The sequence below is a fragment of the Bufo gargarizans genome, chromosome 5, assembly GCF_014858855.1.
Source record: "Bufo gargarizans isolate SCDJY-AF-19 chromosome 5, ASM1485885v1, whole genome shotgun sequence".
NCBI classification, from domain to species: domain Eukaryota; kingdom Metazoa; phylum Chordata; class Amphibia; order Anura; family Bufonidae; genus Bufo; species Bufo gargarizans.
This window is the reverse complement of record NC_058084.1, coordinates 239,698,146-239,712,369: the sequence shown is the minus strand read 5'-3', so window position 1 is coordinate 239,712,369 and position 14,224 is coordinate 239,698,146. Positions and strand designations below refer to the sequence as shown.

The following is a 14,224-nucleotide window of genomic DNA, read 5'->3' as shown; positions in this document are numbered from 1 at the left end:
GCCTGCTGCAAGACGTCCTGGACCTGGGGTATTTGGCAACGAATCGCTGCACGACTAAGTTCAGGACGTGTGCCCTGTTTCAGCGCACTCATCAGATTGGCACCGTTGTCACACAACACTTTACCAACTGTCAGATTTAGTGGCTAAACCAGCTCATCGACCTGTGACCAGAGCTGAAAGGAGTGCAGAACCAGTGTGGCTCTTGGCTTCCAAGCACAACAGCCGCAGCACAGCATGGCAACGTCTCACCTGGCACGTCGAATAGGTTATGGGAGCTGGGGGGGGGGGGTGCAGTGGAAAAGGAGGAGTCAGCCGAGGAGGAGATGGAGGATGGAGTAGGAGGAGGAGAAGAGGCAGGCCTGCATGCAATCCGTGGTGGTAACACCAAATCCACATGGGTGCCACGGGCTGCATGCTTGACAGCCGTCAGAAGGTTCATCCAGTGGGCAGTAAGAGTTATGTACCTTCCCTGCCCTTGTTTGCTAGACCACATGTCTGGTCAGATGTATCTTGGCATTGACACTGTGTGCCAGACATACTTTCACTTGCCACTGAACATGGCCACATAGCTCTGGGATGCCCTTCTGGGATAAATATTTCCTTCCTGGGACCTTCCATTGCGGTGTGCCAATAGCCACAAATTTTCTCCTCCGAGTCCACCAGTTTATCTGGCAGTAGTTGGCTGGCTAGCAGTTTCGACAAGCCGGTGGTCAGCCATTGGGCAAGAGGGTTATCCGGCGTCATCAACTTTTTACGTTAAAAAATTTGGCCACGGAAGCCTTCCTTTTGCCAGATGAACGCGACAACGGCACAGTGGAAGGTGGAGTGGAGGACAAATGGGAGGAGAGAGCAGAAGGAGAAGAGGCAGGACGTGGAGCGCCGAGAGTGTGGCTTTATGGGTTCTGACGTGTTGCTTCCATTGGGCTCGGTGATGGGAGGCCAGGTGCCTTCCTAAGGCGGTCATCCCTAGGTGAGTGTTGGGCTTATTGTGACTTATGCGTTGACAGCACAGGCTGCAGATGGCAACACTATTGTCTGCAGCGGACATGTTAAAAAAATAAGCCCACACTGTGGAGCCATGTACCGGCATCTTGGGAGCACCAGATGTGACCTGGCACGGTGGATGACTCGTTCCAGATACATTTGCAGTCTGCTTTTTGCCTCCTGTGCAGTCCGAGTTCTGCCTACTTCGCCTACTTCTACCCCTTATCTGCTGCTCTGTCTCTCCTTTTGAACTACCCTCCTCTTCCTCTCTTGTGGGCACCCAACGTGACATCGATCGACACTTCATCATCGTCACCTTCTCCACCACTGACATTAGAAATCTCGTAGTAGGCAGCAACAGCAGGGACCTCCGTCCTTAGGCTGATATGGGTACTGTCAGACCGCTGTGTGGCGGCTGTTGCTACCTCCTCTTCCTCATCCGATGCCAAGAATGGCTGCGCATCGGTAAGGTCTGGGAATAGATGGGAAAATAGATCCTCTGACTCAAGTGGAGGGGCTATGGTGGTGGTGTCTTTGGGGATGCACACAGCAGAGAGTGAGGAGGGTGCAGATGCTGAAGGCTGAGTGAGCCACTAAACTAACGCTGGTGCATCCTTTGATGTACAGATGTAGCAGGGTTAACACACAAACTCCTAACTCAAATTTCTTAACTCATCGCAAAGCAATTGAAGGTGTTTGCTTAACGAATTTAGTTTAGGTAACATGTCTCAAAGCATGTGTTTTAACTCTACTACATCTGTAATCGCACACACCTTCTCGAACTTCCCACTTAGGTTCCCGCCTGGTGCACCTGCCTGACCCCTACCACGCCTGCGGAATGGTCTGCTGCTTCCTCTGCCTGTCATTTTCAAAATGACCCTGTGACAAAGTCCCTATAGAAGAGCAGTATTTGTGGAAGCAGGTATATAGAACCCCTTAATGATTATTTGCTGGAAGCTGGCATATCAAACCCCTTAATCAGTTCTTTTTGGGCGGGCAACAGGTACCGATGAGTTAACACTCATGCTTTCTGAGATTTCTGAGATGTATTATCTAAACTAAGCAAACACCTTCAATTGCTTTTCAATGGCTTTTGTTTCAATATACACAATTATTTAAGAAATTTGAGTTAAGAGTGAATGCTAACCCTGCTACATCTGTATATCACTTTAGTTGCAATTAGTTGTTCCAATAGCGTTTGTCCCTCTGTATAGCTGCGGTATCGCAGCAGAACCGCACATAACTGCTGCACAATACAAATGCACTATATAGAAAGTATATTATAGGTATATCACACCACTGCCTCAGTTTTTTGGGGGGCAACTGGTATATCATACCAGTTGCAATTAGTTATTCCAATAGCATTTGTCCCTCTGTATAGCTGCAGTATCGCAGCAGAACCGCACACAATTACTGCACAATACAAATGCACTATAATATATGTTCTATGTTAGAAAGTACAGTCGTGGCCAAAAGTTTTGAGAATGACACAAATATTAGTTTTCATAAAGTTTGCTGCTAAACTGCTTTTAGATCTTTGTTTCAGTTGTTTCTGTAAAGTAGAGAAATATAATTACATGCACTTCATACGTTTCAAAGGCTTTTAATCGACAAGTACATTACATTTATGCAAAGAGTTAGTATTTGCAGTGTTGGCCCTTCTTTCTCAGGACCTCTGCAATTCGACTGGGCATGCTCTCAATCAACTTCTGGGCCAATTCCTGACTGATAGCAACCCATTCTTTCATAATCACTTCTTGGAGTTTGTCAGAATTAGTGGGTTTTTGTTTGTCCACTCGCCTCTTGAGGATTGACCACAAGTTCTCAATGGGATTAAGATCTGTGGAGTTTCCAGGCCATGGACCCAAAATGTCAACGTTTTGGTCCCCAAACCACTTAGTTATCACTTTTGCCTTATGGCACGGTGCTCCATTGTGCTGGAAAATGCATTGTTCTTCACCAAACTGTTGTTGGATTGTTGGAAGAAGTTGCTGTTGGAAGGTGTTTTGGTACCATTCTTTATTCATGGCTGTGTTTTTGGGCAAAATTGTGAGTGAGCCCACTCCCTTGGATGAGAAGCAACCCCACACATGAATGGTCTTAGGATGCTTTACTGTTTGCATGACACAGGACTGATGGTAGCGCTCACTTTTTCTTCTCCGGACAAGCCTTTTTCCTGATGCCCCAAACAATCGGAAAGAGGCTTCATCGGAGAATATGACTTTGCCCCAGTTCTTAGCAGTCCATTCACCATATTTTCTGCAGAAGATCAATCTGTCCCTGATGTTTTTTATGGAGAGAAGTGGCTTCTTTGCTGCTCTTCTTGACACCACGCCAGATTCCAAAAGTCTTTGCCTCACTGTGCGTGCAGATGCGCTCACACCTGCCTGCTGCCATTCCTGAGCAAGCTCTACACTAATGGCACTCCGATCCCGCAGCTGAATCCTCTTTAGGAGACGATCCTGGCGTTTGCTGGACTTTCTTAGACGCCCTGAAGCCTTCTTAACAAGAATTGAACCTCTTTGAAGTTCTTGATGATCCTATAAATTGTTGATTGAGGTGCAATCTTAGTAGCCACAATATCCTTGCCTGAGAAGCCATTTTCATGGCTGAACGCGTTTCTTTGCAGGTCACCATGGTTAACGATGGAAGAACAATGCTTTCAAGCATCACCCTCCTTTTAACAGGTCAAGTCTGCCATTTTAACCCAATCAGCCTGACATAATGATCTCCAGCCTTGTGCTAGTCAACATTGTCACCTGAGTTAACAAGACGATTACTGAAATGATCTCAGCAGGTCCTTTAATGACAGCAATGAAATGCAGTGGAAAGTTTTTTTGGGGATTAAACTAATTTTCATGGCAAAGAAGGACTATGCAATTCATCTGATCACTCTTCATAACATTCTGGAGTATATGCAAATTGCTATTATAAAAACTTAAGCAGCAACTTTTTTAATTTCCAATATTTATGTAATTCTCAAAACTTTTGGCCACAACTGTATATTATAGGTATATCACACCCTGCAGTATGTCACACCTATCGATAGCACACCTATACCAGTCCTTAAAAAGACTTTTGTGGCCGCGTTTGGTGTCCCTAACAGTCTGTCCCTGCTCCACACAGCAGCCTCTCCCTACACTGGCAAAAGACTGAATGTAAAATGGCGACCAGATCAGGTTTATTTATAGGGTAGGGGGTGTATCCATGTGATGAAACATCTCAATTGGCTGTCCTGTCCCACCTGATGGATGTGTCATATGGGTCAAAGTTCTGCACAATGCAAAAGAATATGTCTCTGGTGGACATCGCCATATGTTCACCTAAGTGTCCCAGAAAGTGTCTCCTCAATGAATATATCTACAGTTGCTTGTAATAAAGGGAGGACAATGATAAAATCAGTTTATAGACAGATGTATCTTCAAGTAGCACTGTGTAAGTACTGCCACAAGTTGAGGGGCATTGTGATCTGCCAGGCAGGGGAGGCATCTTTCCCATAGGCAGTTTTCTCTGCTGTCTTTCACAATCCGATTAATGTGGTACAAAGCATGCAGTCCAGAATTCTGGTGCATTTTCATGAGTAACATCTGCCCCATTTTTGTGCTGACTTTCTGTTATCTTGCTTCATTAAGAGTTAACTGCAGAGACAATGTGATATATTATTTAAGTAGAAATAATTATTTTGCTAGTACCCAATTAATTCAACTGTGTTTATGTGGACTATATTTTGCCATAGATCAGTATTAAAGCAAAGCTCTTTACATTTTTGGACTCCTTTTATCTATCTACGTGCTAATAGAAATTTAGAGAAAAATATAAATTTGCTAAGAAATAATATTTGTATATTTAGTGTACTAGATAGTGTACTTTGGTATAATGATGCCTACAGGGAGAAATACTAGCTAAAATTAACTACCGGTATATGCAAAACTGCATCATAATGCAAAGTATGGACTAGGTCTTTTAACTTGGAAGGTGCAGCCAAATTTCCTCTAGAGATCTCATTGACCTATTTACTGATACTTTGTGTTCTTACATTCACAAAATGAAACTCATACAGAAGCTGATAAATATGCATTTTGCAGAATACCATATTGTTTGAAAATGCACAGCAACCTCTTCATGTACTTATTTTTCATTTTTAAATCCATTATATATTCATATTAAACACCATATCAAACGTGTAACACTGAGTCACCTGGTATCTACTGTTCCATTGGTGATGCCAAAATAATCCATAGGTCCAGTTTACTCCATTTGAGCCAAGAAGACAAAAAACTTTTTTCCACCTCCTACAACATCTGCTAGCCTTATGGATTAGGTTGGATGCTACCTATGGATTTCATATCTGAATCTGTAAGCAAGCTATAGAAACCAAGTGACTCGGTGCTACACGATTGATACTGTTCACTACCGTAGGTTTTTTAGTTTTTGTGTTTATTTTCCTTCCCTATCTTCCTTGAGCCATAACTTTTTTCTATTTCTGTTCACATAGCTGTATGAGGGCTTATTTTTTGAGGGACAAGTTGTACTTTTTAATGCCACCATTAATAATGGCATAGAAATGTAGTGGGAAGCGGTAAAAAATTCCAAATGGGGCGGAATTGGGAAAAAAACTTTCCTTCTCCGTTTTACGGATTTTGTTCCCATAGCGATTTGTTAGAGGCAATGCCCTTCATTCTCTGGGACAGTATGATTACAACGATACCCCATATATAGTTTTTTTTTATGTCTAAATAGTGCAAAAATAAATTTTATTTTAATTTAAAAATAACTGTATTAAGGTTATTGGCAGGTTTAGCTGTATAAACATATAAGCTATATTAACAACCTAGGACAGTTCTTAGCTGGCCAGCTACATACCCCTTTACCTGGCAGTGGATGTGTCGAATTTATGTAGTGGTGCCAGTCTCTACATAACTTTGGCGTATCCACCGCCTGTCTATATCTACACCAGCTCCCTTGCTGGCCTAGATTTATACCATTTTATATGGCTAAAACAGTCATAGAAAATGATAAATGAGACAGGCCTGCTGGCCCGCCCCTCTTCCACCCACACCACTCCCCCCTTTTAGACCTTTAATGAGCGTGGGAAATAACCGTTGCGCCGCAATCTGTGACAGATACTGTATATGCCAAAAAGTTGTGTATATCTGTTTGTGAATTACCTCCAACGTTTGGGGTGGAATACATGTCCAAATCCACAAGGAAAATCTGCTGTATGGACATGCCTTTGTAAGAGAAAAATAAATGCATGAAGAGCTTGCTGTCCTTATTCTAACTACAGAATATGCTATTGAGCTATTGATTCCTCCACTGCACATGTTGATTGTTAGTGGTTTTTGGACCATCTAGGAACTTACATCTTTTTTATGTTGCAGAATACCTGCATTAGCAGGGGTGTTGCTAGGGTCTCAAAAGATCTGGGGCCCAATTCTGTAAGTTGACCAACCGCCCCCCTCCCCCGCAAACACTAGCTCTGAAGACATTTTACTGTACTTGCAATACAGCAGCAAATACCTCTCACATCCAGTGCCTCCCAGGTCATGTCTCCTCTGATGTAGATCTTCTCTGTCATCTTCTCTATTCAGTCCAGACGACTTACCCTCAAATACTATCCTGAAGAAAAATTAGTGCCATACAGATAATCTTCCCCATAGTAATAGTGCTCTTCATAGTTTCACTAATAGTAATACCCTTCTAGAATACCCTCAGTAGTAATACTGCCCTCTACAGTGCCCCCAACAGTGATAGTGCTCCAAGAGTGTGCCCATTAATAGAAGATCCATCCAGTATTAATAATGCCCTTACAGAGCCTCTAATAGAAATAAGACCCCCTATTGTTCCCCCAGTGGTAATAAAGCTCTCTGCAGACCTCTCAGTAGCAATAAGGCCCCCATAGTGCTCTTAGTAGAAATAATGCAGATCTATAAGTCCCTCCTATAGAGCCCCCAGTAGTAATAAGAAAGCCTAATGTCACCTGGATTTAAAATGCCCCTCAGTGCCCCCAGTATTTATAATGGCCCCTACTGTTATAATACTCACCCTGAAGTGCCCCAGTATTTATATCGCCCCCCCTACTGTTATATTGCCCCTACAGTGCCCCCAGTATTTATATCTCCCCCTACTGTTATAATGCTCGCCCTGAAATGCCTGCAGTATTTATATTCCTTATTTTAGTGTCCTCAGAAATTATAATTCATCAGCCCCTCCACCATACAGTCCCATGTAAATAACATTATTTCCCTTCCTTTGCGAGAGTCCTATGTAAATACCATCTCTCCAGCCCCCTCAAATATACAGTCCCATGTAAATAACATCACATCATCTCTCCTGCCTGCTTCAATATACAGTCCCACATAAACATTGCCTCTTCTCCGTCCGCCTTTAACATACAGTCACATGTAAAGAACAACACCCCCTTCCCAGCCACCTTCAACATACCTTAATATTTTGTCCCATGTAAACATCACTTCGCCAGACACCTTCAACATACAGTCCCATCCCCCCTTAATATTTTGTCCCATGTAAAACAACATCACTCCGCCAGACACCTTCAACATACAGTCCCATGTAAATAACATTACCCCTCAACATTCAGTCCCATGTAAATAATATCACTCCCTCCCACAGCTGCCTTGAACATATAGTCCCATGTCAATTAAATCACCGTGCCCCAGCCACCTCCAACATGCATTCCCATGTAAATAACATCCCCCCTCAACTTTTAGTCCCATGTAAATAGCATCAATCCACCCCACTGTCCCATGTAAATGACATCCCTCCCTTCAGCCCTAACATACAGTCCCAGTTAAATAACCACAACTCCCAGCATTGCTCTGCCTCTTCCTTCACTTACCTCTCTTCATGTAGCAGACCTCACCACAGCTTCTTCCCAGGAATTCTCTTCACTGCTATACCGTCCTCAAGTGCACTGGTCACATGATGGTGACATCATCGCAGGTCTTTTTCAGCTACTGCATTAAGAACTGATCATATGGACTGATGTCATCACAGGTCCTTCCGCTCTTGCAGGGCATTAGATTCAATTGTATTGCTGTCCTGAGGATGGCAATACAGTTGTATGTATCTGTCAGGCAGTACATTCGGGGCCTGGGACAAAACATCAGGGGCCCAGGCCCAGAATGTTTTAACCTAGCAACGCCCCTGTGCATTAGTATAAAATATTGATGTTTTGGAATAAATACTATCTGAGCATAAAAGAAGTACTGTATTTACCAGCTATTCCACCACAGTAAGGTTTTTGAATGCAGTTTTGGAATCCAACATCAGGAGTGGATCATAAAAGGAGAGAAAGTGTACAAGACAGATAGGACCTCTTTTTATTTTTATTTTTATTCACTCCTGGTTTTGGCATTCAAAACTGCAAGCACAAATCTGACCATGTGGCCATACCCTATAAGTCACAATTCATGAGGTATGCTAATAGGTTACATGATGATCTACAGTTTAACATATACATTATTCTTACTTTTCATGTAGGAGCATTTATGATCCCCTTCCTTATATTGTTGGTGCTTGAAGGCATACCATTGCTACACCTTGAATTTGCAATTGGACAACGTCTGAGAAAAGGAAGTGTGGGAGTCTGGAGTACTATTCACCCATCACTAAAAGGAGTTGGTAAGTTTTATGCCTGCAACAGCACAAAATAACATGCGCTGATCGTTTTAAAACCAGAATTTCACTTTGGCGCAGCCCATACATTCGAATGCTGTACGGAGACGGATCTCCATACAGCATTCAAACGAAGTGACTTCGGATCTTGGATCTGAGGCGTGATTCACTCAAAACTAGGGAGGATTTATGTGAATTGTTTTGTGCAGTTTTGGTGCAGATTTCATGCAGATTTTCCGCCGTCCTAAGAGCCCGTTAACATGCTGGGTTTTACAGCGTAATTTTGACGCAGACTGCTGCACTGAAATATCACCTTAAGCCCACCAACAGCCACATCCTTTCTGCCTCCCAGGGAGCCAGCGCTGAGGATTGTGGATTGGTGGCTTAAAGCCACAGCAGTGTCAACAACAGAACGTCGGAAAAGGGAAAAAAGCTGCAGATTGCGGCGCAAATAACCTTTGAGACGCAATCTGTGACAGGTATATGCCAAAAAGTGGCATATATCTGTTTGCAAATGGAGTGGTGTAGCATGGGTTGCCAGCACTCGGGGCAAGCCAAGTATTGTGCACCCCAACCTGTGACCACGCCCCTTTTTACAGATAATGCAGTAGATATCACTTGCAGTCCTATGTAACACCACAGATAATGTAGTACAGATATTAGTAGATGGGTGAGAGGCCCCAGAATTCAGAACACACACAGTGTGATGTGACCTGAAGTCTGGGGCCAAGCTTCGGCAGTGTAGGTCAAATTCTATAACCATGCCCCCCCAAAACAGATATTTGTATAGTCATTACATACATTGCTATGAACTATACAGGAGAATACAGCACCACATACCTCATCCATCCAGTGACCTCTCCTCTAAGGTACACTCTTACCTCAAAGTCTTCATTCAGAGATAGGACCGCCATGATACCTTCTTTCAGCCGCGTCTCTTCTCTGCAGAGTTTCATAGAAAGCATTTTTAGATTCCTCACTTTACTATCATTCTCAGATAACAGACCTCCCCTCCCTCCGTAATGCCCATCAATATAATGCCCTCGGTATAATTATAATATATAATGGCCCCTCTGTATTATTATTAATATTATAATGTCCCTTCTGTAGTATTATTGTAATAATAGCCCCCTCTGTAGCATTATAGTAATAATTATGTCCGCCTCTGTAGTATTATTGTAATAATTATGGCCCCCTCTGTATTATAGTAATAATTATGGCCCCCTCTGCATTATAGTAAATTATGTCCCCCCTCTGTATTATAGTAGTAATGGGCCTCCTATGTATTATAGTAGTAATAATGGCCTCCTTTGTATAATGCTCCCCCTATAGCGCCCTTATTATGGCCTGCCTATAAAAAAAAAAATCTAAAAATATTTACCTCTTCATTGCCTCTTGTAACCTGTGTTCAGCGTCCCGGCGCAGGCGTTCACGAACACATCACCGTGAACTCCTGGCCGCGTCATCACGTCATCTCGCGAGACCTGGCGCAGGAGGTCATGGTGAGGTAATTGAGATCTCCTGCGTCGCTTGAAGTGCTTGCTGCCTGGTGCCCCCTGCAATTTTGCACCCTCGCACGCTATGCCACTGCGTAGATGATGCCCCTACCCCCCATGTGTTAGCCACTGCATTCAAGCAAATGGAACTGCAATAAAAAATCATAGCAGGCTGGATTCACAACTGACTGAAAATCCAGTGGAAAAAAACGCACGAAAAACCACAACAAAACCACATTTATTACATGTGTTTTTTTTACCATGAAAAGATCTGCAGATTTCACCCTCTTCATTTGGTTTTGGCTTACAAATAATGTCACAATAAGGGCTCTTTCACACGGGCTATACTTCTGCACGGGTGCAATGCATGAGGTGAACGCATTGCACCCGCACTGAATCCGGACACATTTATTTCTATGGGGCTGTGCATATGAGCTGTGATTTTCAAGCATCACTTGTGCGTTGCGTGAAAATCGCAGCATGCTCTATTTTGTGCGTTTTTCATGCAACACAGGCCCCATAGAAGTGAATGTGGCTGCCTGAAAATTGCAAGCATCCGCAAGCAAGTGCGGATGCTGTGCAATTTTCACACATGGTTGCTAGGAGATGATCGGGATGGGGACCCGGTTATTATTTTCCCTTATAGCATAGTTATAAGGGAAAATAATAGCATTCTTAATACAGAATGCTTAGTAAAATAGTGATGGAGGGGTTAAAAAAAATAAAAAATAATTTAACTCACCTTAATCCACTTATTCGCCCAGCTTATCTTCTGTCTTCTTCTTTGATGATCTGTGAGGAAAAGGACCTGTGGTGACGTCACTGCGCTCATCACATGGTCCGTCACATGATCCATCACCATGGTGGAATCTGATTGATTGCTATAGGCAACTAAACCAGTTCTACTTTAGAGCCAATTTTCCTCATTTTAGGTGTCAAAAGAGCCTTCCCGACTCCAATCAGGCATTTAGAATAACTTTTGTTTGTGATGTTTTTCTTTTTGGCCAAAAAACCCTCAACAGTTTTAGTTACTCAGCAGTTTTTTTAGCCTTTTGTTACAACGTTTTTTGATGTGTGGTGTGTTTTACCACCTGGCGGTTTTAATGGGGTTTTGTATGCCTAGCATTTTTTTTTTTATTAGAAAGTATGTGGTTATGTAATGTCACTTAGGCCTCTTGCACACAAACGTATTTTCATTCCGTTTCCATTCCGTGTTTTTTGCGGACCGTATACGGAACCATTCATTTCAATGGGTCCACAAAAAAATGGAAGGTACTCAGTGTGCATTCCGTTTCCGTATTTCCATTCCGCAAAAAACGGAACATGTCTATTATTGTCCGCATTACAGACAAGGATAGTACTGTTTTAATAGGGGTCAGCTGTTCCTTTTCGGAAAATACGGAATGTACACGGATCTCATCTGTATTTTTTTGCGGATCCGTTTTTTGCGGACCGTGAGCAAGAGACCTTACTCTGAAGAGCTTAGATAGAAGAAAAAAGACGCCAACACACTTTGAATATGCAAAAATAAATAAAATAAATAGTGGTCTGTGGGATAAATATGCCAGGCAATGAGGATAAAAAATATATTAATATATTAATTATATATATATATATATATATATATATATATATTAATCATACACCCAAAAAATGCACCTCAACAGTGAAAAAAAAAGCCAGTGAGAATACTTTAAGTATTTGTGATTTATGACATCCGACTTGCTTTTCTTTGTAGGTGTGGCATCAATGTTGGTTTCTTTCCTTGTTGGCTTGTATTATAACACCATTATTGCATGGGTCATGTGGTACTTTTTCAACTCCTTCCAAGAACCTTTGCCATGGAGTGAATGTCCATTAAATTCAAACCGAACAGGTAAAGCATGTATTTTTGTAGTTAAGTCATATGTGCATTTTATTAGTCTCAAATTTAGACGTATTTACATGTTAGGATCTGCAGTTTGCAAGCAGTTATTAGGCTACATTCAGATCGGAGCCGTTTTTCTGTTACTTTCCAAGCAGCGCTTGATCCCTCCTATGATGAAGCAGCGCTTGATCCCTCCTATGAAAGTAAATGCCGCCTGACAGATCCCTGAGAGAACATGGTATTTTGTTGGATAAAACAGCACAGCATGCTGAGCTATTTTGCCCTTCTTTTCAAAGGAATCTATGATAGAGTACCCTAATGGAGCCTCCAATACAGATGTGACCCTAGCCTAAAACAGTATAGCCTATTATACTTCAGATATATTGTTCATTTTGTACCGGGCTGCCTATGGAGTCTTGGGGTGCCCTGCTAAAGAAAACTTTTGTGCTGCATTCTTCTGCATTTAGGAGCAGTGCCGCACATAGAAATTTGATCTGGTTAGCCCAGATCCCACCCAGGGAAAAATCAATAAATCACACCTCTAAATAACTACTTAGGAAATAATGCAGTAACCTAGTAAAACACTGCTAAAAAGCAAATTTGATGATAAAGGGTTAATATAGTGTTATATATTGTGTAAACTCAAATGGCTGACTATAGGGAAGCAAATAGTTAACATCTGGGAGCCTTCTGGTATAGTTGCCAGCTTGATGTGCTGGTCATGCCCCTGTCTGGTTAGTTGTTTAGTTTACAGTGGAGTATGGCTCGGGCTGTGGATGAAGTTACATCTTGTCAGCCTGGCAGAAGCTGAAATAATTTTTCTCTGGGAAAATGCCATTCCTGTGGAGTGAGAGGCTGCCACAGTAAAAGCAATTGTACCATGAGTATGTCCCTGAGAGAGATCAGGGAAGATGACAAACTGTTTAGAACCAGGTGAGTGCATGTGCAGGGACAGTAAAGATAGCCTTGGACTTTGCTGCATGTGGAACAGGTTGTAGCCTCGGGTGCCTATCATTTTTTGGGGGAGATTTGGACGCCTGTTGTCAATTTTGGAAGATTGAAAAGTGTTTGGAAGGAGACTCTGGGACTACTATTGCCATCATTGGTGCTGCCTATACACAATCATTAGGAAAAGTAAGGTCTGTTATATCTGAGAAATGTGCATTTCTGCTATCTGCACTGCAACTTTCATCATCCTCAGTAACAAGACTCTTTATTATCAGTAAACTGGCCCTGGTCTCCTCCATTCACTGGCCCTCACTCTACCTGACCTTCTGCCTTGCACCCTGCCAAACATATGCCATCAAGGGCACCCCACATTACCACCAGGCAGAAGGCCCATAAAGATCCAGGGTGTGCCCTGAGGAAAAAAGGATGTTCTAACACTCTATATTTGGACTTTAGAATATCCTAAGTGAATTGTAAACCCTTATATTTTTTAGGTGTAGAACTGGAATGTGCAAAAAGCTCCCCTGTGGATTATTTTTGGTACAGAGAAACACTTAATACCTCAACATCTATTGAAGATTCAGGCACCCTTCAGTGGTGGCTAGTGCTAAGCTTGGCTTGTGCATGGGGTGTTCTGTATGTGTGCACCATCAGAGGAATTGAAACAACGGGAAAGGTATTTTGTCTAAAATAAAATATATACATTTATGAATGGAAGCAGGTCTTTGATGAAAACTTCTGATTGTATTTCTTTCTCTAGTTCTCCAGCCATGCCATTTTTTGCGATCCAGAAATTGCAGATCAGCAAAACATGGATACCGGCCGTGTGCGTTCCACATTTTACAGAATGCACAGGACCAATGCTATATAGAAAATGCAATCTAGCAGCTGTGGCCATGCTTTAACTATTGGAAAAGGCGACGGTCTCTCTGGCCAGGACTGTGGGAGCGCATATAGGCCGACATTTTTTCCTATAGTGTGCAAGCACAGCCACCGCTGATAGATTGCAGGGTGGTCATAACCACAGACACAAGCAGTGTATAATGTGATGGAAAAATGAATCCAGCCAGCAAAGGAGGCAATATGGACAATCACAATACATTAGTAAGTGCCTTGTATTAACTTTCTGTAGATGATAAATGTAATTTTCTCAGGTGAGATAACCCCTTTGACAACTGGAGCTGGCATTTTTACTGCAAAAATGCTCACCTAAAAACGCAGCTGAAAATCTGCAGAAATGAACAAAAAACTCCACTATAAATTGTATGAATCCACCCTTATCCCCTTCATG

General features: G+C 42.4%; 1 protein-coding gene across 1 annotated transcript in view; it reads left to right on the top strand.

Moving 5' to 3' along the window:
* SLC6A19 (solute carrier family 6 member 19) overlaps positions 1-14,224 on the top strand; it is a 178,130-nt gene that overhangs the window by 68,321 nt on the left and 95,585 nt on the right. Inside the window, exons 2-4 of the mRNA XM_044294082.1 lie at positions 8,488-8,628; positions 11,857-11,994; positions 13,428-13,609. Coding sequence (XP_044150017.1) covers positions 8,488-8,628; positions 11,857-11,994; positions 13,428-13,609 — 461 coding nt within the window. The remainder of the gene's footprint in view (positions 1-8,487; positions 8,629-11,856; positions 11,995-13,427; positions 13,610-14,224) is intronic.